The sequence below is a fragment of the Pelodiscus sinensis genome, chromosome 23, assembly GCF_049634645.1.
Source record: "Pelodiscus sinensis isolate JC-2024 chromosome 23, ASM4963464v1, whole genome shotgun sequence".
Classification (NCBI taxonomy): domain Eukaryota; kingdom Metazoa; phylum Chordata; order Testudines; family Trionychidae; genus Pelodiscus; species Pelodiscus sinensis.
This window is the reverse complement of record NC_134733.1, coordinates 7,671,062-7,694,543: the sequence shown is the minus strand read 5'-3', so window position 1 is coordinate 7,694,543 and position 23,482 is coordinate 7,671,062. Positions and strand designations below refer to the sequence as shown.

General features: G+C 46.0%; 1 protein-coding gene across 3 annotated transcripts in view; it reads right to left on the bottom strand.

Annotated features, from left to right (window-relative positions):
* Positions 1-3,768, bottom strand: part of MICOS10 (mitochondrial contact site and cristae organizing system subunit 10) — a 33,530-nt gene extending 29,762 nt beyond the window's left edge. Inside the window, exon 1 of one of the 3 annotated variants that reach the window (XM_075906876.1) lies at positions 3,190-3,768. In XM_075906876.1, the coding sequence (XP_075762991.1) occupies positions 3,190-3,256 (67 nt within the window). In that variant the 5' untranslated portion in view covers positions 3,257-3,768. The remainder of the gene's footprint in view (positions 1-3,189) is intronic. The other 2 variants (XM_075906878.1, XM_075906877.1) reach the window with 2 other exon arrangements.
* Positions 3,769-23,482: the final 19,714 nt, after the last annotated feature.

The following is a 23,482-nucleotide window of genomic DNA, read 5'->3' as shown; positions in this document are numbered from 1 at the left end:
CCCCAGCCAGGGTGAGGGTCTTCATATGCTGCCTGGCCCAGCTGAGTCTCCCCAGCCCATGCTGCTCCTGCCTCTGGGGCTCTCTTTGGTTGAGCAACATCTGTGGCCCTGCCAGACCACGAATGTTGCCAAATCAGAGTCACAGATTTGGGAGGTTCAACCTGTAGTCATCTAATAGTGTAGCTCCCCCACCTCTAGGGGCACCAAATGGGGAAGATACTCCACACACCTCCTGAAGTAGCAGGGAAAGAAAGGAAAGGGAAAAGCTGGATGAAGTTCCCGCACTGACACACTAGACTCAGTAGATAGCACCAGAGGCCTATTTCCTTCACCTAGGATAACAGCCTTCTGTAGTTAGCTCAAGTTAGTGTAGTTAGCTCAAGCTATGTGAGAGACTCAAACTTCAAACCCAATCAGTGATTCACGGAGAATGGAGTGGTTGTTAGAGCTGCTCAGAAAATGTTTTTATCATTTTCCTTTCTATAAAGAGAAAGCAGGAAGTTATATGCAAAAAGCTTACTGTTCTCAACTTTGCAATACTTTAATATATTTTATATATAATTATATGAAGGCCCTTTGAAGATCTATTAACAGTATCTAGACCAAAAAAAAGCTTGAGTCTCAATCTAAAATCTGAAATAATTCCTAAATGCAAAGTGTTGAATTTGCTAGTAATGGGATACTCAGATTAAGGTAGTCTATTATTTTGATTTATCTGTTTCAAAAACATACTTGAAACTCTGTGTAAGCAAGGTCCAGACAGAGTGAAAGGTGTTCAGGGAATGTATAAAGCAAAAAATATTAGTTCTGCACCATGCATATTTACAGAACAACAGAACTGGCAGAATAATAGAACCATGAGAGGTCACAAAGTCCAGTCCCCTGCACGCACCACAAGATCAAATACCATCTAGACCAGGGGCAGGCAAGATCCAGCCTGCCAATGTCCCAAGACAGAGTGGGAGCATCGAGCAGGCTCTCTGCCTGCCATGCCCTCGCAGGCCACTCAAAGCAGCAGGTTGTGGGGGCCATGTGTGTCTCTGCGTGCCCACTATCTGGGGGAGGAGGGCGCTTTGTGCACTATCCCCCACCCCAACACAATCTCTGCCATGCGTGAGGCACAGGCAGCTCATGGAGGTCCCCCCCACCCAAAGGGCACACAGTACAAAAAGACATGGCCCCTCTAGCCAGCCACTTTGGGTGGCATGCAGGAGCAATAGGGGCAGGGAAGTACTTGTGCTCCTGCACTTGTACCCCCCTCCCAGACCCTGTACACCCTCTGCCTCTGGTTACAATCCCTTCCTAGACCCTGAATCCCCTCCAACACTCGCCTCATCCAAGTCCGAATCCTTTCCTGCAACCATACACCCTTTCAGACCCTGCATCCCCTTCTGCCCCCAAGTCCTCTGCCCCCCTTTGCTTCAGGCAAACTCCCTCCCAGACCCCACAAGCTCTCCTACATCCTAATCCCCTACCCAGAGCCCCCTTTTGCACCCAACCTCCATCCCACACCCTATACTTCCTTCACTAATATAGAAGAGTGTGGTCCTTGACCACCTACCAAATTCATGGAGTGACCCCACCTCTGATCTAGACCATCCCTAACTAGGGATGTAAAATCACATTTAGTCAGTTTATTGGTTAAAGGTTACATGTAATTAGTTAAATGGTTAACAGATTAAGCGTGAGCCCACGGGTGGGAGACTGGGGAGCTGCTGGCTCCTGGCCACCAGCCCCATGGGGCTGTAGATTAAGGTAAGCATCAGCCAGTAAGGGCAATGCTTATCGTGTAACTGATTAACCAATTACCCATTCATATGCCTATCCTTGACAGGTGTTTCTCTAACCTGATCTTAAAATGCTCCAAGGATAGAGAGTCTGCAACTTCCCTAGGCAATTTATTGCAGTGCTTAACCACCCTGACAGTTTGGAACTTTTTCCTAATGTCCAATTTAAACCTCCATTACTGCAATTTAAGCTCTTTGCTTCTTGTCATCAGGAGTTAAGGAAAATAATTGTTCTCCCTCCTCTGTGTAACAACCTTGCACTACACATTGCTGATGCCCAACTAACAGCATAAGATAGCATCAAAACTTTTGTTTAAAAAAAACAGGTTTTCTATGCATGCTGACAGACATCATTAGCAGATTTGTAAAGTTGTTTCCCCATCCAGAGTGAAATTAGCAAAGACAGAATCTATGGCAAAGCAGGGCCTGGTGGATTCTCAACTGGATTAATATACTATACAACTTTTAGGATGGATCTTGTGTGCAACAGAATTGGAGATCTTCATGTCTTTCATGCAAGCTGATCTTAAAAAGAAAGCCACCAGACCAGAAGGAGGTACAAATGTTTGAACCAACAAGGAAAGAACATGAAATAAAAAGAAAAAGACACAAGCAGGTATACAGTTGGCACGGGAAGAACCATTCTGTACTGGGAAGTCTTGAAGCTTTCAGACATAGGCTGGCTCTCTTGCTTGTAACCAGAATTTCATCAAGGTCACCTTCTCAACCAATCCCCTTTCCCACCCACATTTTGCACTCACACGTGTGATACTATACTAAAACTATTCACTAAAGAAACACGTGGCAGGTGTAGAGGAGTACTGGGACTCCCTAAAAAACAGCAAGCAGCACTTATGTGGCACCTTAAAGGTCAGTAAAAGTGGGTCTTGGCCCACAACAACTTATGCTCAAACAAATCCCTTAGAGCAAGGAGTCCTGTGGGACAGTAAAGACTTTTTGCGGATACAGACGGACACAGCTAACCTCGGACACTGGCACTCGCTAGAAGTACTGAAGAAAGTGAGCAGCAGCCTCTGGCAGCTCTCTGCACGCTGCTGTTTCGTACTCTGCTGCTCGCACCCGGGCCCTGCCATGCTGCATGTCACCCGCCAGAGCAGGGGAAAGCCGGGTCCCGATCTCCCCTACGGTGACCGAGACCCTCGCTCTCCCCAGGCCTGTGTAAGTCACAGTGTCCCCAGCCGCCTCCACAGACCGGTCCAGGGATGTCCCCGCCCCGCTCCACTGACTGTCCAGGGTCCCGGCTCGGCCCCCACAGACGGCCGGGTGCCACCCTCCAGCCTAAATCAGGCCCCAGGGCAGGGATCCCTCGCCCCCCCCCCCCATAGCCCGTGACTGACCCAGCTGCCGCCCCGCAGTGACCCAGCCCCCACCCCTCCCTTACCCAGCTTGACGACCGAGTCGGCCAGGCACCGGTCCCACTTCCTGCCCAGCTCGTTCTCCGACGCCATCTTGTTCCCGCCCCCCACCCTGGAGCAGCAGCGGCGCCCGCCGGGTGACTCTCAGCTTCCTCCCCTCTCACGCTTCGGGGGCAGGCAAACATCGCGAGAGCGGCTACAGCCCGGTCCTCCAGTCTCGCGAGACCATGGAGTTCTCCCGAGCCCACGCTGGGGTTGCCAGGGTTACCGCCGCGCCGCTGGCTTCAGCTCCTACGCGGGCTTGACCTTGGGACCAGGCCTGGGGCGGGGATGGGGCTCCTTGCAGGCCCCGCCTTGACCCAGCTCCCCAACGCACATGAATGGGGGGACAGGTTCCCACGCCCCATCCGTGCCAGGGCCTGCTGTAGTCACCCCCTCCCTCCCTGCCTGTTCCTTGAGTCCCCTTGCCCATAGGGGCAGGTACATCCTGCAGGACCCCCCTCCCCCCACTGCTAGAGGCTCTTCCTACGGGACCTCTGTCTCCTCATAGGGCCCAATCTGTCCCATGGAGACCCCCTTCTGGCAGGACCTGGTACATCCTGCAGGACAACCACCTCCATATGGCCTTCCCATCCCAGGACACAGACGTGCAGGTCAGGGCTGTTACCTATCTGGGTCTCTCAGGTTACACTGTGAGGCTGTGTCTACACTGGGCCATTTATTCCGGAAAAGCAGCTGCTTTTCCGGAATAACTTGAAAGCTGTCTACACTGGCCGCTTGCTTTTCCGGAAAAGCAATGATGATCTAATGTAAAATCATCATTGTTTTTCCGGAAAAACTATGCTGCTCCCGTTTGGGCAAAAGTCCTTTTCCGGAAAAACTGTTCCGGAAAAGGGCCAGTGTAGACAGCCCAGTAGTCTTTTCCGCAAAAAAGCCCCGATTGCAAAAATGACGATCGGGGCTTTTTTTGCGGAAAAGCGCGTCTACATTGGCACAGACGCTTTTTCAGAAAAAGTGCTTTTCCGGAAAAGCATCCTGCCAATGTAGACGTGCTTTTTCCGGAAATATTTATAACGGAAAACTGTTCTGATTTAAGCATTTCCGGAAAAGAGTGCCAATGTAGACACAGCCTGAGGGTCCTCCTGGCCTGACTGGAGCAGAGGAGATCTTGCACCCCACTCACATGACCCAAAGCAAGAGCTGGAGATTGGGAGTGTGTAAGGATTGCGTAAGTCCTCCAGAGAGAAGGTGCGATTGATTCCTAAAACTAGGTTAAGTGTGGGGACATCATATGACAGTACAGAATTATTGGGCGTGAGGTGAAACGTCACAGGAGCTCTTCATTGTCATAGCAGTCTGCTCCTGTGGATCCAATCGCAGGAATGGGGCATATGTAGAAAAGAAGCTCCTGAATAATTGTTCCTATAGCAAGTTTTTAATGTAAACAAGGATTTTTCCCCAGAGACTTACCCTAGAAAAGCCTTACTATAGTTTATAGCAGCAGTTCTCTAGCCTTTTCTTTCTGAGGCTCCCACAACAGCCTATAAAAACTTCATGACCCCCTTGTACCACAGCACTGTATAGAACAGCCAGGAGCAGCATCAGCTGAAACCTGTAGGCACCTAAATTAATTTGGCACCTATGCTTTTGGGCTTCGAGTTTGCTTGGAACCTAAGAGTATGTCTACACTACAAGTGCTACAGTGGGACAACTGCAGCTAAACCCAAGTAGTGCATTGCAGTCAATTGCTGCAGTGACAGAAGGGGTGTTCCATTGCTGTCAGTAAATCCACCCTTTTGAGAATTGGCACCTAAGCTGACAGAAGAATTCTTCCATTGTCCTAGTGATGTTGGCATAACTACATCTGAAATGTGAAATTTTCATGCCACTTGGTGTAGCTAGGCCAACCTAAATGTTAAAGGGGATGTCCTCCAGGAAAACACTCTGCTATAAGCTTATTTTTTGGGGTAATCAAATCCAGCTTTTTATTCATAATAATTTTTATTGTTGAACTGGATCCAGGAAGATGGACCTTCTGGAAATTAAATCAGATAAATAAAAGAACCAGGCCATGATTAGAACACAAAAATATTCCTGCTGGGTTTGCCAAAATGTTCCAGAGGTTTCTGTTGTTTCTTGTGAAAAAAAAAAATTGTGCCATGAAAGTTTCTGAGCTAAAGCAATAATGCAAGATTTTGCTCTATTTGGTTTATTCAATTCCCCCCTAAAATTTCTTAACCATCCCTTTTAGCAGTGATGTTTAAATCTTAAATATTATAAGCACATTATTAGCCTTGAAATGCATTAGATTGTCCCAAATAGCAGTCAATTTAAAAAACTTTTCCTGGAAGAAGGTATCCCAGTCCCCTTCTAAGGGAATATTTTCTTCCTTTCCTGCAAAATTTACTCAAAATAAACAGCATTGCTTTATCCAATAGTATCTAGAACAGGGGTGTGTACAAGTTACTTGCGAAAATACCAGTAGGATTAGGCAATTCTTTCCCAACCCAAAAAAGAAGCATTTTCTGTAACCACAGATTCATTGGTACATCCCAAAGTGCCAACTTCACACTCCATTTCTGAGCACCATCAGTTTGGGAAAGCATCAAGAGAGAAAAGATGCTTGGCGCCTTCAGATAACCTTTTTCTCCATCAAATCAAATTCCAAGAAATCAATATTTAAAAATAACCATGAAATGCAATCTTCTTGGCAAAAACAAATGCTTGGCACAGGCCAATGTGCAGTCTCACTTCACACTTACTCATTTTCAGACGTTATAAGCTCACTGCAAGCTGGTTTTTTGGAGGTGGAGGAATAGGCGTTGAGCATTTAGATTCTGATATATAGTTTATTAAGGGTCAGTTTGCTGTATAATGGGTCTCAATGTATATGACAGACTTGATTCAGGATCTTGGCGTATAAAACTCCTTTTAAGGACATGGAATTGTTCAGTGTAACATTTTGAAATGTTTAGCTTCCCTTTGAGAATTCCGCCTGTTTCTTTTGAATACTGGAGTCGCTGAGTGATCAGAGAGGGCATTGGAAAACATTATCCATTAACAACCTAGAATCCATTCCACTTCCTAGGAGAAATTAACGTAGAAGGGAATATTTCCAAAGGCAGATTTTTTTCTTCATTGTCACAGTAACTTGGCAATTAGACCTTTTCCATGCAATATTGACTGTTTATGATCATATGAATCAAGGTGATGTTTAGAATATGTTGTCTGAAAAAGAACTTTTTGCATTTCACGATGCATACACTATAATTTTTCTCACATTTTAGCCTTTTTTGTGAGCAGGATACAGTACATATCTGTAGGAGAGCAGAGGAAGCTTGAGGGCAGGCAAAAGCCAGAAAGCTTTTCAAAATCCATCTCTGCCTTAAGTTAGCATTTATCCTGCAGAGGGCCAAATTCTGGCAAATGTAGGCATCAATTCAGAAATGTACTTAAGCATGTGCTTAACTTCAATCATGCATTAAATAGTGGGATTACTCACATGCTTAGAGTTAGACTTGGATGTGTGTAAGTATCTTCTGATTAGGTCCCTCAGTGCATAAGAGCCCAGAGAGTACAAGGTATCCACTGTGATTCTTCAATAAGTGCAGATACAAAATTTGTATCTGCATCCAATCCATGATTAACAAAAATGATCGATGGATATCCTATCCATATCTGCAAATCTGCAGGGCTCTATCAATAAGGACATTCCACTGACCTTCTGTGACAAGAGTCCTGTAACATAGATGATAGTGGACAGATTCAGGTTTTGGGTGCTTGGGCCATATATTTACATGGATATGTATTTTGTCTTAGTTATGGCCACTTATGCACAGTTGCCCCCCTCCAATTATTCCTTGAAGAGACTGGGAGTTATTCAAAGACTATTCACAGCCAAAATGCGGATGCTGTCTTATCATCTCTTACATGGGGGATTGTTACACCAGGATTTCTCTCACATTAGCCAGAATTTAAAAAAATTCTTCTTTCTCTTTAAAATATGGAACTATTTTCTGAAAACTATTTATTTTGTCTTCTTTGGCTGGATTATTCCAATACTTTCTAGTTAAGAAATTCCAAGCAAATTTCCCTATTATCTGACTCTTCTATAGGATTAGTATATGGCCCCTTTTTTTGTATTTGGCACTGTTTCAAAGAGTCCTGTAGCATCTCTCCTTTCTATTCCCTTTAGCATTGTATTGATTATTACCTATTCTGCTATAGATTTAATTTTGCTGATATTTTTAAATCACATAAATCCCCTCCCATGCACCGATTATTTTTGCCAAGAGCAGGAGTAATCTGCATAGGACAGCGTAGAAGGAATCAGCTGTATATGGTTCACACATCCTCAGCACTAGACTCCACTGCTCTGTGGCTTCATTCACATAATCTGCATGTTTAGGGAGAAATCAGAATTAGAACAGAATTCGCTACCATGCTCCCATCATTAGTTGAGATTTTTCACACATGCTTTAAATGTAGCCAGAAGCCCAGAATATAATTAAGTATTAGTCAGCAAATACAGATGCTTGTTTTTGTAACTCATGCCAATAAAACAACAACCACCCCCGCCTAATCTGACCAGAACTTTTTCCACAAAATGGGAGAAGTGCTAGAGGCTGCATGAAATCCACTAAGGACTTCACTATTAATTTTACATGGAAGAGTTTACAGTGATGGGCAGCAATATAAATCTCTAAGGGTGCATCTACACTGCACCCTTAGCTCGAAATAAGCTAAACAATTTGAACTACACAACTTGTGTAGCTTATTTTGTGTGTATTTCAAAATAGATTATTTCATAATTTGGCACTATCTATGCAGCTATTCTGAAATGTCCTTTAATTCTCATGGAACGAAGTTTACAGGGACGTCAGAATAGTGCGTCCATTATTTCTAAATATATTTCGAAATAACAGGTGTGCTGTCAAGATGTGGAATAGTTATTTTGGGATACTGGAAGTATCCTGAAATAGTGCTGCCGTGTAGACATACCCTAAAGTAGCTAGGTAACAGATAATGCAACTTTGCAAAAGTCTGTTCTCTTATCAAGGGTGTGTCTACACTGCACCCATAGCTCAAAATAAGCTATGCAATGTGAGCGACTCAAATTGCATAGCTTATTTCAAGTCAATTTTGAAATAGCTTATTTTGTAATGGGGTGCTGTCTACACAGCACCAAATTTCAAAATAACCCGCTATCCCAAAATGTCCCTTACTCTTTGTGGAACGAGGTTTACAGGGATGTCAGAATAGTGAGCCTGTAATATTTCGAAATAACAGGCACGCTGATAAGATGCCAGATGGCTTTTTTGGGGTACCTCTGGTATCCCGAAATAGCACTGCAGTGTAGACGTAGCTCAAGAGTTAGCACTTTTTGGGAGCATGTGTAAACAAAATATTATGTCATCATCTTCATGGTAATGGGCAAGTGTATTTTGTACCATGGCAAATACATTTTTCACAACAATTTTGCAAGGCTGATGTAATCTTTAGCAATATGCTGTATTAATAAATACAGTTATCATGTAAGGCTGAACAATTTGGAACTTTGGAAAATGGAACAACTATAATAGCTGGTTGCCCAGTCTTTTGTAAGCTGCTTGTACAATGTGAAGTTTGGCTCCAGACACGTAGTTGGGAATTGCATTCATGTAGAAAGAATTATATGAGTGTTGTAAACTTACATGTTCAAAGATACTCCTCTTTGGGGATATCTGAACACTAATATGATGCTTCTGACTTTATTTGAGCTGTACTACTTGATAACCTTTGGGGTTTGTTTTGTAGTAAAAATAAAACCGTATCAGTACAGTTTTCCTAACAAATAAAACTGCAAATTGATGCATTTTTCAGTTCTATAAATGAATCTTTTCCAATGCTTCAGGTCAGTTGCTAATCCCATGTGCAAAGTGTTACCCTGAACATGAGTTTTATGTTGACAAGGGCATACAAAATGGAATCCACAGAACTTCCATTTTGTTTAAGGAATGCTTTCTCCCTCAGATGTAGCTTACCACCAAAACCATAGCTTTGTGCACACAACCCCACCTATGCACCCATTCCTAAGCCATGTGCACTTGGTCCTAACAACTGCACTCAGCCCCAACATTGCTGCACTCATTCCTAAAAGGTGCACTCACTCCACTCACCAGCTGCACACGGCCCTAATTCTGCACCCAGCTCATCAACATCTTTTTCCCGTCACAGAGCCTATATAAGCTCTGGCCTGAGAGTTTGGGCTGGTTCCTCTGGTTTCTTTGATCTTTCCAAGTTCCTGCAGTTCCAATTCTTTTTCCCTGTAATCTTTGGATTAATGGTGTTGATGTGGTGAGGCCTTGGTTTTGACGCATTAGCCACCTTGCGTATGGGAACACCCCATGTGGAGGATATTTGGCTAGAGTCGTTGGACTGAAACTGGACTTACCATCTATCACCACTTACCTTCTGGACCGGACGGTTTAGCCAGAGGGCGACCAGTACCATATCCTGAGGAGCCATTCTCCAAGCAATTGAGGATCCTTCCAGCATTCTTCTGCCAAGAGGCAAGGATTATCGCTTTGAGGGATCTCCCCACTTGTCCTCCTTCAAGGCTTCCAATTAGCCATGAAGTAGAAGGTCGGAGTCGCCGACCGCCACATATTTTGTAAAGTATACCTTTCTTTGTATTGGGATCTTTCCTATCTTCTTGGTTTCTAGGGATAGGGTGAGTGAGTCGTGTTTATTATTCTTGTTTGTGCTGTTCATTATTTAGCAGGAATGGCTCCCATAATACTGAAGACTTGTCATACACCAGTGAGGTATATAATATTTGGCAGCACCAATAATGGACGAGTGAGCCATCCCAGAATAGCCCAGTGGACATTAGCCTTGATGAACTATCAAATTAAGGTGGAGCCCTCTAAATCATATAATATTGCACCAGCCCTATTTTGTAGTCCTGTTACCTCTAATATCATCAATAACCATGAGTGTCCTATTCCTGAAAATAAATCACCTGAAGAAACATCATCATTTGAACTAATAACCACATACGAGTTAATCAAAGAATATACGCCAAATGGTATATGAGCGGTGGATGGAAGTTGCCATAGACACAACAATTGGCAGCGGGAGTGGCAGCCTTACATGTTACCTCAAAAACAGAAGTGTTAAAACCAATTAATGTTACCTCTGCACAGGTCGCTGAAATTGTTGCAGTCATATTGGCCCTAGAAAACAGCCTATCAGACAATAACAATACAATCTGTATGGATTCTGACTGGGTGCTTCGAGCATTAATAGATTGGATGCTGGTTTGGAGAGGAAGAGGCATGTGTATGACCGACAACAAACCAGTGGCCCACGCCAATCTCCTAAATCATGCCTGGAATCTAGCTCAATCCCATAAGGTCCGGCCACACCGGAAGAACCAAGCTAAAATCTCCATCTGGAATAATCAGGTAGATCAATTGGCTAAAAAGGTAGCTTCATTAACTCCTAATTTATCATGGAAAGCAGTTCCAGAAATGATGAACTCTCTTGAATTGAAAGATGATAATGGAATAATGGACATCATAAAATTACAAGGGATAGATAGAGAAATAACCAAGTTGGTAAAGCAGGAAAAATTCAAGAATTATCGGATTATTAACTGTCAAACGGGTATAATCATGGCACAAAGACAAATTGATTCATCAAGCAAAGAGGAGGTTCCTGTCTTAATAATGCCATCTGCACTCAGACAAAAGTTGATATCCTTATCACATGCCCAAGGACATTACTGAGTAGAGAAAACCCTGGATAGATTCTGTGCAGTAGCGTGGTGGCTACAAATCAACTCTGACATGGAGCACTTCGTTCACAATTGTCTAAGATGCGCGCAGAATAACCAGAAACACGACCCCCATAGCAAACCTATTCGACACCAGCTTATTGACAGTCCATGGGATAGAATCCAGATTGATTTTATAGGACCGTTACCTAAGTCCTCCAAAGCAAATGTTTACTGCCTCGTGGCTGTGGAACTATTTACTAAATGGATTGAGGCTATGCCTGCGAAAAACTGCACTGTAAAAACAACAGCGAGACTACTCTTAAATGACATCTTCTCTCAGTTTGGTCCCCCAAAGGTCATAGACAGCGATCAGGGGACGCATTTTACTGGAGAAATCACTAGACAGATTTGTACCGTGCTAGGAGTATGCCAAAGATTCCATATCCCTGGGCACCCGCAGTCTTCTGGGTTAGTGGAGAGGTCAAATAGGATGTTGAAAACAGCCCTTCAGAAGGTGGTAGAGTCCTCCGGTAAGAAATGGAATGAACATCTACCTCTCATACTAATGGCCATACGATCAACCATTAGTACAACTGGATATTCTCCCCATGAGGCTTTAAAATGAGAATTCCAAAAGTATGGTGGGTCCAAGGAGGGGTGCCTCCCGATGGATTTCAAACTCAGTTGTTAACAGAGGGATACATTCAACAATTATTACAGACCATATCTTCAAAACAGAAATCTGTGGCAGTCAATCTGAAAAGGAATATGCAGAAGATGGAACAAAGAGTAGGGGATAGATTACAGATTCAAGAATGGGAGGTCGGAGATCAAGTGTTATACTGATTTTTCAGTGAGAAACACCATCCACTAAGTTCTAGATGGATGGGACCCTGTAATATTATCAATAAGGCTGGATCGACTGTGTACCAAGTAGAGATAACCTCAGGAAAATGAAAAATAAAAAAATGGTTCCATAACTCACAGCTTAAAAGATGGAAAGCTAAAGATCAAACGCCACCATTAGTCCAAGATCAACAAGTGCCTGAAAAACCCCCATGATGTGACATGTCTATGATGTAATTTATCAGTTGTTTATTATGTTTCTTATAGGAAATAAAGATTTTACTGTTCATATACATATTGTTTACTGAGTTATGGATGGGAAGAGGATTACTATTCTTAGAAAACAAATACTGGAGGTACACTGATAGATCGACCTCTGAGATACTGGAATATCCCAAAGACCTCAATGATATTATTAACCACTGCTGTAAGACGGAATATAGAAGAACAAGAATTATTTCAATCCCAGGATGTATTGATGTATGCATATGAATTTGACGGAAAGTGTTACTTCAATATAATAGATGAGAGAACTGGACAAAAAGAACTAGTGTTTGCCATTAGAAAAGAAGCAAAAAAGGAGATTGTGCGTACTCCCAACTGGGTGGACATGGGTGTCCAGCCCCCACGGAGGGTGCAATTGTGGGATTGACTTCGAGCAGGTTGACTGCCAGAAAAAGAAACCAGTACATTGTGTTATAAACTGTCATCGTCTCATAGGAAGCTGGGAGGATACCAAATGTGTTTTCCTAGATGTACTTAGTCCTACTGTTACTCCTAACAGAGTGCACACGACACTCTAAGGCAGTAATTCCCAACCTTTTTCCCATGGAGGAACCCCTTAAAATAATTTTTCATACCCCGAGGAACCCCTACCTATGAAAACTTTTGCTTGGCCAGAAAAAGTTGACAGCGGGGAGCACAATTCAATTACTGCTAAATTTTTTCAAGAAAATTTATTTGTAAAGAGCTGTTTTATATATACAATGTAGCTTGCATTGTAAGAAAAAAATTGGAGCATTGTTCCTGTCTTTTTCTGTATTACATAATCTTTTTTTTTTTCAAATATCAAATATCCTCCCCCTCCTGCTTCACTCTCTCTTTCTCTTCTTCTCCCCCTCCTGCCTCATTCTCTTTCTCTTCTCCTCCCCCTCCTGCCTCTCACTGTCTCTTTCTCTTCTCCTCCCCCCTGCCTCTCACTGTCTCTTTCTCTTCTCCTCCTCCTTCCTCACTCTCTCTTTCTCTTCTTCTCCCCCTCCTGCCTCACTCTCTCTTTCTCTTCTCTTACTCCTCCTGCCTCTCACTCTCTCTTTCTTTTCTCCTCCCCCTCCTGCCTCTCACTGGCGGAGCCCAAATGGCTGCTTGCTCCCGTGCAGCGGCCCAGCTGAGTGGCGCAGAAGTCAGCCAAGTGCCAGGGCAGGCGGTGAAGGCCATGACAGAGGCTCCAAGCCCCCCCAGCTGAGCTGCGCAGAAGTGAGGTGAGCACCAGGGTGGGAGGCGAAGGCCATGACAGAGGCTCCCGGCCCCCCCCCCCCCCCCCCGGCTGAGCTCCACAGAAGTCAGCCAAGCACCAGGGTGGGAGGCGAAGGCCGTGACAGAGGCTCCAGGCCCCGCCCTCTGGGTGGGGCCTGGAGCCTCTGTCACAGCCTTCGCCTCCCGCCCTGGCGCTTGGCTGACTTCTGTGCAGTTCAGCTGGGCCGCCGCACGGGAGCAAGCTGCATAAGCGGCCATTTGGGACACATCTTGCACCACTTGCTCCCATGCAGCGGCCCAGTTGAGCAGTGCAGAAGTCAGCCGAGCGCCAGGGTGGGAGGCAAAGGGGATGACAGATGCTCCAGGCTCTGCCCAGCATTATTTATTCCACGATTTCTCACGGAACTCCTGATGATGAGTTCCGCAGAACACCAGTTGGGAAACACTGCTCTAAGGCTATGCACACCACCCGTTATGCACTTGGCACCTAGGATCTGCACATCACCCTTGGTAACCTATGAGCACATGTCACCAAAGAAGTGCACCCGGCCCTCAGAAGCAATACAACCCGAACCTCTCAGAACAAGGAGGTTTTTTCTTCCCTTGTGGATGTACTTACTGGATCATGTGGAATTAGCTTGTTGTCTTGTCTGTCTACCCAAGTCTGTCTTGTTTGAGCGTGTGAGAGGTTGATTAATTTGTGTCACCATTGGGATTATGGCAGTAAGTGTTTAGTCACTTGGATATTTCTGTGGGCCACCTGCGTGTGGTGTATTCCTGTGTTGAAGTAATTAGGCCAGGAATAGTGGCGGCTAAACCATCCTTGCTATTGCTTTTGGGATTACGTGAGCATGCTGAATCGTTGCTTCCCGTGACTCCTGTGCATGACTGCTACCCAAGGAGCCGAGGATCCTAAGACGGGCCGGTGTCTTAAGGCCTGGCGACCGAGCTCGAGGGATCTCCTCACAGTTCCTCCATTGCGGCTTTCCATTAGCCAAATTACTCTGCACTAGTTAGGCCTCAGCTGGAATACTGTGTCCAGTTCTGGGCGCCACATTTCAAGAAAGATGTGGAGAAATTGGAAAGGGTACAGAGAAGAGCGACAAGAATGATTAAAGGTTTAGAGAACATGACCTATGAAGCCAGGCTTCATGAACTGGGCTTGTTTAGTTTGGAAAAAAGAAGATTAAGGGGGGACATGATAGCGGTTTTTAAATATCTAAAAGGGTGTCACAAGGAGGAAGGAGAAAATTTGTTCCTCTTGGTTACTGAGGACAGGACAAGGAGTAATGGGCTTAAAGTGCAGCGGGGGAGGTTTAGATTGGACATTAGGAAAAAATTCCTAACTGTCAGGGTGGTCAAATATTGGAATAAATTGCCAAGGGAGGTGGTGGAATCTCCCTCTCTGGAGATATTTAAGAACAGGTTAGATAGACATCTGTCAGGGATGGTGTAGACGGAGCTTGGTCCTGCCTTGAGGGCGGGGGGCTGGACTCGATGACCTCTTGAGGTCCCTTCCAGTCCTATGATTCTATGAAAGTGTAGAGGTCATGAGCAACGGCTGCACTATCAACCGACTGATTGTAAAGTATATTCCTATTGTTTAAGGCACTTTTTTATCTTCTTTCTTTTCAGGGTTAGGGTGGTTTACCAGTTGCCTGTCACTTTCTGTGTATGTTATCTAAATTTGTTACAATATATGGTTTGGCCCCAAATTGAGAGTCTGTCTATTCTTTCAAAGATCTCCACCGGTGATTAGATACAGATTTCTCGGGCGTATCTCGCTTCTGAAACAGGGACGATATAATAACTAGATAGAGCGAGTGTAGGTCATCTCTATTAGATCAAATTAATTGTTGCAGTGTTCCCTGTGCAACAAAAGGGTATGTCTATAAGCAGTGTTATTTCTGAATAACTGACATTATTTCAAAATAATATAGCCTGCAGCTACACTACAAGCAGATATTTCAACATAATGTCAAAATAATGTTGAGCTGGAGGATTTCTTACTCTGACTTCATTTTAGGCACAGCAAGGGAAGTCAGAAAAAGAGTGCTCTTTCTCGGACTTCCTGCTGTGTAGAGCAGCTCCAAAAGCCGAAATAAGTTATTTTGACGTAAGCTACACAGTTGATGGAGCTCAAGTTGGGTAGCTTATTTTGGTTTTAGCCATGCTGTGTAGATGTGCCCACTCTGACTAGTGAACCATGACAACTGTGTTAAAAAAGAATCCAGGCCCCTGTGATTCTGTTGGCTAGTATACTGATAAGTTTTGAAGAAAGTATATGTGAAGGAAAAAACAACGGAATGGAAAGTTTGTTTCTCTCTGGTACGTTTAATCAGCATCTCTTTGATTCTTTTTAAAGACAAAGTACACTCAGTAAGCAAGTCTAAGAGAAGTTCTTCTGTGAACAAATCTCACTAGGGTGCATCTAGACTACAGGGTTTTTTTCTGAAAAGTGACCGTTTTTCCGAAAAAACTTCATTTACATCCACTCTGCTATTGCATTCTTTCGAAAGAAAATCGAAAGAACGCAGCAGTTTTCCTGACATTGGTAAACCTCATTCTATGAAGAAGAACACCTTTTCTGAAAGAGTTCTTTCAGAAAAAGGTGTGCGTGGACAGGGGCGGCCCGTGAGGCTAGACAAACTAGGCAGTTGCCGAGGGCGCCGCCGGCCCGGACGCCCGATGATAACATCATGGCCATTAACAGCCGTGCAGATGGGGGCACTGATTGTGCCTTCCGCCTGGGGCGCCAGCTGCCACAGCCGGCCTTGGGCCGCTCCTGTGTGTGGACACGTAAGAGGGATTTTTTCCTAAAGAAGAGGCCTCCAGGAAAAAGCACAGGTGCCCTGGTGGCCACTCAGTCCATAGTATTCACAGCTTAAATGTGAGATAGCGTCCATTTGGTGTGAAAACCACCGTTGTTTTTTTTCAATGTGCTTTTTCTGTGTGGATGCTCTCTTTCAAAAGAAGCTTGCAGTCTAGACATTCCCTTAGGTTGTTTCTGAAATGCCTGGCCTCTCAAGCAAGAGAGTGATAGGTAACAGAGACAACCTTAAGTACAGGCTAAGTAGGGAGCCACCTACACAATAAATATAAAAATGCACTTCTCTAGTTGCAGAGTTTCAAACTGTATGGTGGTAGTCCTCCATCGAAGGGTTATCCCTGTTTCTTCTTAGTCATTATTGGGAAATCGCAAATGTGCCTCAGAATTGTTTACATATCTGTTGTGGCAGTTCATGTGAAGCACCACTGCAGGGTACCTTCTAAGAACCATTTGCAAAGGATCCCAAGACATTTCTGACAATGGTATAGCCACAATGGTAAGCTGTGAATACTATGGACCGAGTGGCCACCAGGGCACCTGTACTTTTTCCTGGAGGCTTGAGTGGGCCGTGGCCCACCACTTATCATCCAGGTCAACCCATACCCATCTCAATGTTGCTCCTGCCCCAGTGCCTAATCAGCCAGTCTGGCACTCTTGCCAAGGGGCAGGGTTGGGGCACAGGGGCTCTTCCCCTCTGGTGCTCCAGCCACAGAGACCTGTCAGGAACTTGTCCTGCTCCTTCCACCTGGCACACTTCTTGGAGAGCAGCATCGGTGTATGGGGCTTGTACATCCCTGACCCCCTCCTCAGCAAGAGTGCCGAGTGGGCCAAGCAGCCACAGCCCAACCACACTCCTTGCCAGGCTAGTGCAGTGGGACAGACTTCCAGACCCCACTCCAGAGACCCAACCTCCTGGCCGGAGCAGCTGGTGAAGCAGGGTAAGCCCTGGGCCCCATCTCACTCTTCAGGTATGTCCCTGGGGCCTGGTGTCCCCTGGCCAGTATGTCCATCCCCATCCCACCCTCTCCAATAGGAGGCAGCCCTATTTCTCCTGTCTCCTCCCTTGCCCTGATCATTGCTCACTCATCTGAAGTTGTGGCCCACCCAAGTGTCCCCTTCTGGCCATGCCACTGATGTCTGGGTACAAAAGGTGCCCCTAGCATTAAGGATTTAAATTTAGATTAATCAAGTAATCAAATAGTCAATGTAATTTGTATCAACTATTCTATTGGTCAATAAGGGCACCTCCACCTTTCAAAGGAGGCAGTGCCACGGGGAGCAGCGCGCGCAGGGGACTCATGTGCTCCCTGGTTTTGAAATGTACAGGAGCCCTAGATGAGCTTCTGCACATTTCAAAAGCAAAGCGCCGGCAGGAGCATGGGCCCAGTGGGGGACTGCTTGTGTCCCCAGCTCACCCCAGGCTCCCCACAGTGCTTCTGCTTTTGAAATGTAGCAAGAGCCACTGCACCCCTGCACTTCTGCCCATTTTACCCACAGAGACGGTGCTGCGGGAACCACCTGTTTAACAATGCACAGGAATGCTGCATAATGTAAAGCATGCCAGGGGGCAGGGCCGCGCATGTGCTGTGCGCCCAGGGGCAGAGCCAACCCTTGAGGGGCGTAGTAAATAATGAAGATAACAGGTAACTTACTGCTGGTTCACAGTGATCTGGATCAACTAATAAACCGAGTGCAAACAAACAATATGCAAATTAATATGGCAACATGTAAACATATACATCTAGGAATAAAGAATACATGCCATACTTCCTGGATGGCGGATTCTATCCTAGGAAACAGTGACTCTGAATAAGATTTTGGGATCATGGTGGATAATCAGCTGAACTTGAGCTCCCACTGTGATGCTGTGGCCAAAAGAGGTAATGCAGTGCTGGCTTGCATAAATAGGAGATTTTCAAATAGGAAGAGAGAGACTTAAAAAACAAGTGGTCCTGTAGCACCTCAGCCCTGGTCTACACTAGGGAGTTATTTAAAGTGGAGCATCCACAGTACCAAGCCCGTTATTTCAGAATAATAACTCTTGCTTTCCACAAGGAATAATGTTTGTTTTGAAATAATTATTTCGAAATCGTGGTAGTGTTGATGCTCCACGGCTGCTATTTCAAAATAACCACTCCCCAGAGTGATTCAGAGTAAATATTCCCCAGTACTTCCTGGGGCTTTAAGTCGAGGAAGCGTGTCCACAGCCCACTTCTTCAAATGACGGAGTTATGAGTTTGGGATATGAAAAACTTGAAATAAATAGGAAAAGGGGAGGAGGGAGAAAAAAGGGAAAGGGAAGGGGGTGGGAGACAGAGTATCATTAAGTATCTGGAGAATGGAGATACCTTTTTCTTCTTCTTTCTCTCCCCCCTCCCCTTCCCCTCTCCTATTTATTTCGAGTTTTCATATCCCAAACTCATAACTCCGGTCATCTGAAGAAGTGGACTGTGCCCACGAAAGTTCATGATACCATCTACATGTTTTGTTAGTCTATAAAGTGCTACCAGACCATTTGTTTTTTCTGTAAGGGTATGTCTACACTAGCCCCCTAGTTCGAACTAGTGAGGCTAATGTAGGCATTCAAAGTCGCAAATCAGGAGTAACGATAGTTCAAATTAGAAGCTTTAATTCGAACTACCTAGCCTGTGTCGCATGCAGCCGCAGGCAGGTAGTTCGAACTATGGGGCATTTAAAAATGGTGCCCGGGAACATGCAAATAAAGCCCGGGATATTTAAATCCCAGGCTTCATTTGCAAGTTCGAATTACTACATTAGCCACCCTAGTTCGAACTAGGGTGGCAGTGTAGACATACCCTAAGGTGCTGCAGGACTATTCGTTGTTTTTTAATTTTGTTTTTCAATAGAATAGTTGATTCTGGCAATGGACTCAATGAAGTAAATGAATCTATGAAATGGCCGTGTAAAGCAAACGAATGCTCCTGGTGACCCTAAGAACTGCTCAGTGCCAATTGGCAAAGGGTTAACTGCTGGGTAATAGTAGGATGTAAGGGTATGTCTACACTACAGTGTTATTTTGAAATAGCTTATTTCGAAATAAGGCACCTACACACAAAATGCATTTCGAAATAACATTTTGCTATTTTGAAATAGTGCATCCACACTGAGTGGACTCTGAATCTCATTTAAGGCTGGCTGGAACCAGTTCCGGCAGGGCACCAGGACAGGACTTACTGTGTAGGGCTGCTGCCTGAGGCTATCTGAGGTCTGTACTTAAAGGAACCCCCCGGATAGCCAGTTCTTAGGTTTCCCTGCTTGCCTGTCTACCTCAATGAGGGACAGCAAAGCATTTTGTCTTTGCGTGATCTGGTTACCCTGGACACCACAGCACTCTGCAACATGGAGCTAGAGCTGCCCCTGGGCACTCTGGTGCTTCTCTTGGATGTGCTTCTGGGAGGTCCATCGGGGGGCTGTTAGTATCCAGGAGGCCCTGCGGGAGAGCTTCTACCCTGAGGAGCACTAAGAGCCTCCTTGATCTGCCCCACTGGGGGCTTGTGCCTCATTCCTCCCTCACATCCTTCCACTTACCCCTCCCTAAACCCCCTTCCTGATGTCAAATAAAATACACGTATTTTCATGAACACAAACTCCCTTTATTTAACAAAACTGGGGGACAGAGGGGGGGAGGGAATGAAACTCTGGTGAGACTGGGGAAAGGAGAAAAGAAGGTGGGAGAGGGGAGGAGGAAACCTGTGAGAAGGGAGCTGGAAGGGGGAAGCAAGGGGAAGAAGGGGGAGGGGAAGCTCAGGGCTCAGGGTTGGGGGTCTCGCCGGACCAACTTGATTGTCATGCAAACCTGCTCCTGGGTTCACATGTGGCCTTAGATGGCCAGGCTGTAGCCCTAAGGCTACATCTAGACTACATCCCTTTTTCGGAAAAGGGATGTAAATTAGATGTATCGCAATTGCTAATGAAGCGGGGATTTAAATCTCCCCCGCTTCATTAGCAAAAAAATGGCTGCCGCTTTTTTTCCGCACGGAAAAAGAGATAAGGGATCTTTCAGAAAAGGCTTTATTTTCCGCAAGATCGGCGTCTAGACTGGCACTTTTTTCCGACAAAGCTCCGTGCGGAAAAAAAGCGGCAGCCATTTTTATGCTAATGAAGTGGGGGAGATTTAAATCTCTGCTTCATTAGCAATTGCGATCCGTCTAATTTACATCCCTTTTCCAAAAAAGGGATGTAGTCTAGATGTAGCTTAATAGTATAACTGTGTAAACAGTTAACCGATATGCCTGCTTATTGTTTACTGTTGAAGGTTACATGAAGGGTCCTGGCCCTGCTCCTGGGGAGCCAGCTGCCACCCCGTGCTGCTGCCTTAATAGTGGGAGCAGGGCTATCACATGGGAGCCAGTACGCACTGGGAGCCAGCTTACAAGCCGATTTCCAGCATGCACCAGATCCCGGAGAGCTGGCTGCTGATCCACGCAGCATGCTGTGCAGTAGAAGCTTTATACTGCAGAGCCCTCAGTGTGTAACTGTGTAATCACTGAGATTTTCAGCAGTTACACAGTTAGGGTACGTCTACACTACAGCGCTAATTCGAACTAACTTAGTTCGAATTAGTTAATTCGAACTAAGCTAATTCGAACTAACGCATCTAGAACTAAAAACTAGTTCGAATTAGCGTTTTGCTAATTCAAACTAGTGTGTCCACACTGATTGGACGCAGGGGCGCATTTAAGGGCGGCTGAAACCGGTTCCGGCAGGGCATCAGGTCAGTAGTTGCTTTGTGTGGCTGCTGTCTGAGGCTATCTGAGGCTTGTGCTTAAAGGGACCCCCCCGGACAGCCGGTTCTCAGCTTTTCCTGCTTGCTTGCCAACCTCGCCGAGGGACAGCAAAGCGTTGGTCTCTGTGCCCGTCTGTGTCGGTGCTTCCCTTCGGGGATGCCGCCGCAGGTGGCAACATGGAGCCAGAGCTCGCCCTGCACCTTCTGGTGCACTTTCTGGACTTGCTGCTGCAAGCCTGCCAGCAATGGCTCGAGGCTGCCTGGCACCACCTGGTGAACGTCAGCCCCCTGCCTCTCCGCCTGGCCGCCCTGGGGGCTGTGGAGGAGCCGCGGCGGCGCCCCGGCACCGGCGTGCCCCGCCGCATCTGGCGTCTGGACACCAGCAGCGACTGGTGGGACCGCATCGTCCTGGAGCGCTGGGAAGACCGACAGTGGACCCAGAACTTCAGGATGAGGGGCAGGGACGGCATGAGCCCCCAGGAGGCGGTCCAGAGCCTGGAAGTGGGGGCAGGCCTCCGGGTCGGCCCCTGGCAGGCAGGCCCGGGAGTAGGACTGCCGCAGGTCCTTGATTTTGCAGCGCACCTGCTCCCGGCTGCGCTGGTGGCCCCTGGTGGCCAGGCTGGCAGCCATGCGTCCGTAGACGGCCGCGTTCCTGTGGCTAGTGCGGAGATCATGGACATTGGAGGCTTCCCCCCAAACCTCGATGAGGTCCACGATCTCCGCACTAGACCACGCGGGCGCCCGCCTCTTGCGGCCCCAGGCAGGGTCCTGGGAGCCGCCAGGCTGGTCCTGGGAAGAGGGGGAGGGCTGGGTGTCATCGGGTGGCTGGCTCATGGGTGTCAGCTGCTGTGTGTGCTGGCACGGGTGCTGGCAGCCTTACAACTGGCACAAACTGTGTAGCCAGCCCGTGGCCCTTTAAGGGCTCCGGGGCCGGGAGGGGGGCAGTAGAGTTTGCCTGGTGTTGGCCAGAGTGGCCACCAGGGCAAGCTGGGGAGGGCTAGCCTCCCACTAGTTCGAATTAAGGGTCTACACAGCCCTTAATTCGAACTAGTAAGTTCGAACTAGGCTTAATCCTCGTGGAATGAGGATTACCTAGTTCGAACTAAGCGCTCCGTTAGTTCGAATTAAGTTCGAACTAACGGAGCGCTAGTGTAGCGCCTATGAAAGTTAGTTCGAACTAACGTCCGTTAGTTCGAACTACCTTTGTAGTGTAGACATACCCTTAGCTAATTAACCACTTTTTAACATCCCTAGTAATAGTAAATCCTAACATCCCTGACAAACTCACTATGCCTACCACACCACTTTCATAGTATTTATGTACAAAGAATATCCCAGGAGATCTTAAAAATTAAGCAAGTCTCACATTGGTTATGAATATTGTGCTAAAATGTATGGCTGGATAATATGTGGGGAGTTATGTATATGTTCTGAAATGTTTTTAAAGTTTGTCAGTAACCAAAGTTTGTCAGGTTTCTCCCACACAAGAGGTCAAATTAAGCATTGTTAGGCAATACAATATAGTTACCAGGAAAAGAGCATACTGGAGAATGAAGGGAGGTTGCCCTATCTCTTGAGACAGATAATGGCTTTAGGGAATATAAGGGAAATCCAGGGGGCCGACAGACTTGCCAGGCCCCTGGGCAAGGTGGAGGTGGGGGCAGCTCTGCACTACTAGAAGAGGCGTGGCTTCAGGTGGAAGAGGTGGGGCTCAGACAGGCAGCCCTCAGCACCTCCTAGACCATGCCGCCCCAGGACCTCCCTCAGGCGGCCCTTAGAGCTGCCCACAGCGTGCCACGCATCACTCCAGTAGCAATTTAAAGGGCCCAGGGTTCCAGATGCTGCCACTCCTGGGGAAAGCAAAAAGATGTATCTTGAAAAAGTAAATCAGGCAGTGTGATTACATTCATGCAGATGGAATCTCAACCCTGTCCTGGTTGAAATCAATGTAAAAGACATTTGGGTGAGATTGTGTAAGGAAGATGGAGGGGTGGGTAGCCTTTTAAACTTAGTCTCTAGAACGTATTGTTTTGTTTTATAGGTAACCTTTCTGATACCATCAGCTTTATTGATTATCTTGTAAACTGTAATCTTTGCTAATAAACTTCGGATAGATTTAGAGTGGAAACAATCTCATTACTGTAATGTTACATATGAGCAGATCTTGAGGTGAATCATTCAAACTGGTTTATACACTGTCTCCTTATCAACAGCAAGCCTGTTATTTCTGTGAGTATTCAGTGGATGAAGGGCTAAATCAGAGGTGCAAGTAAGCATGGGGACCTTGGTGTACAGCTCTGGCAAGAGCTGGCTGAGCTGCAGCAAAAGCCATCAGGGAGCTATTTAAAGAGCTGGCAGGGACCTGGGTTGTAATAGAACAATACCTATAAGAAATTTTAAGTTACTTTCACTGCTGGACTTTATACTACAGGAAAAAGCTTCAAAAAGGCTCAGGGACTGATTTGCAGTACATGCCATCAATGTCCATAACCCAGAGGAGATTGTCTGGGTAGCTAACAGACTGAACTTGTTAGAGAGCTAACACCTAGTTAACACAAAATTCTCTCTTGTTTTAGGCAAGAGGGTAGCAAGATGACAGTAATGGGCCTACGAACCTCACAAGGACATCTGCATGGGTGTTAATGGAGTGAAAAATATTCT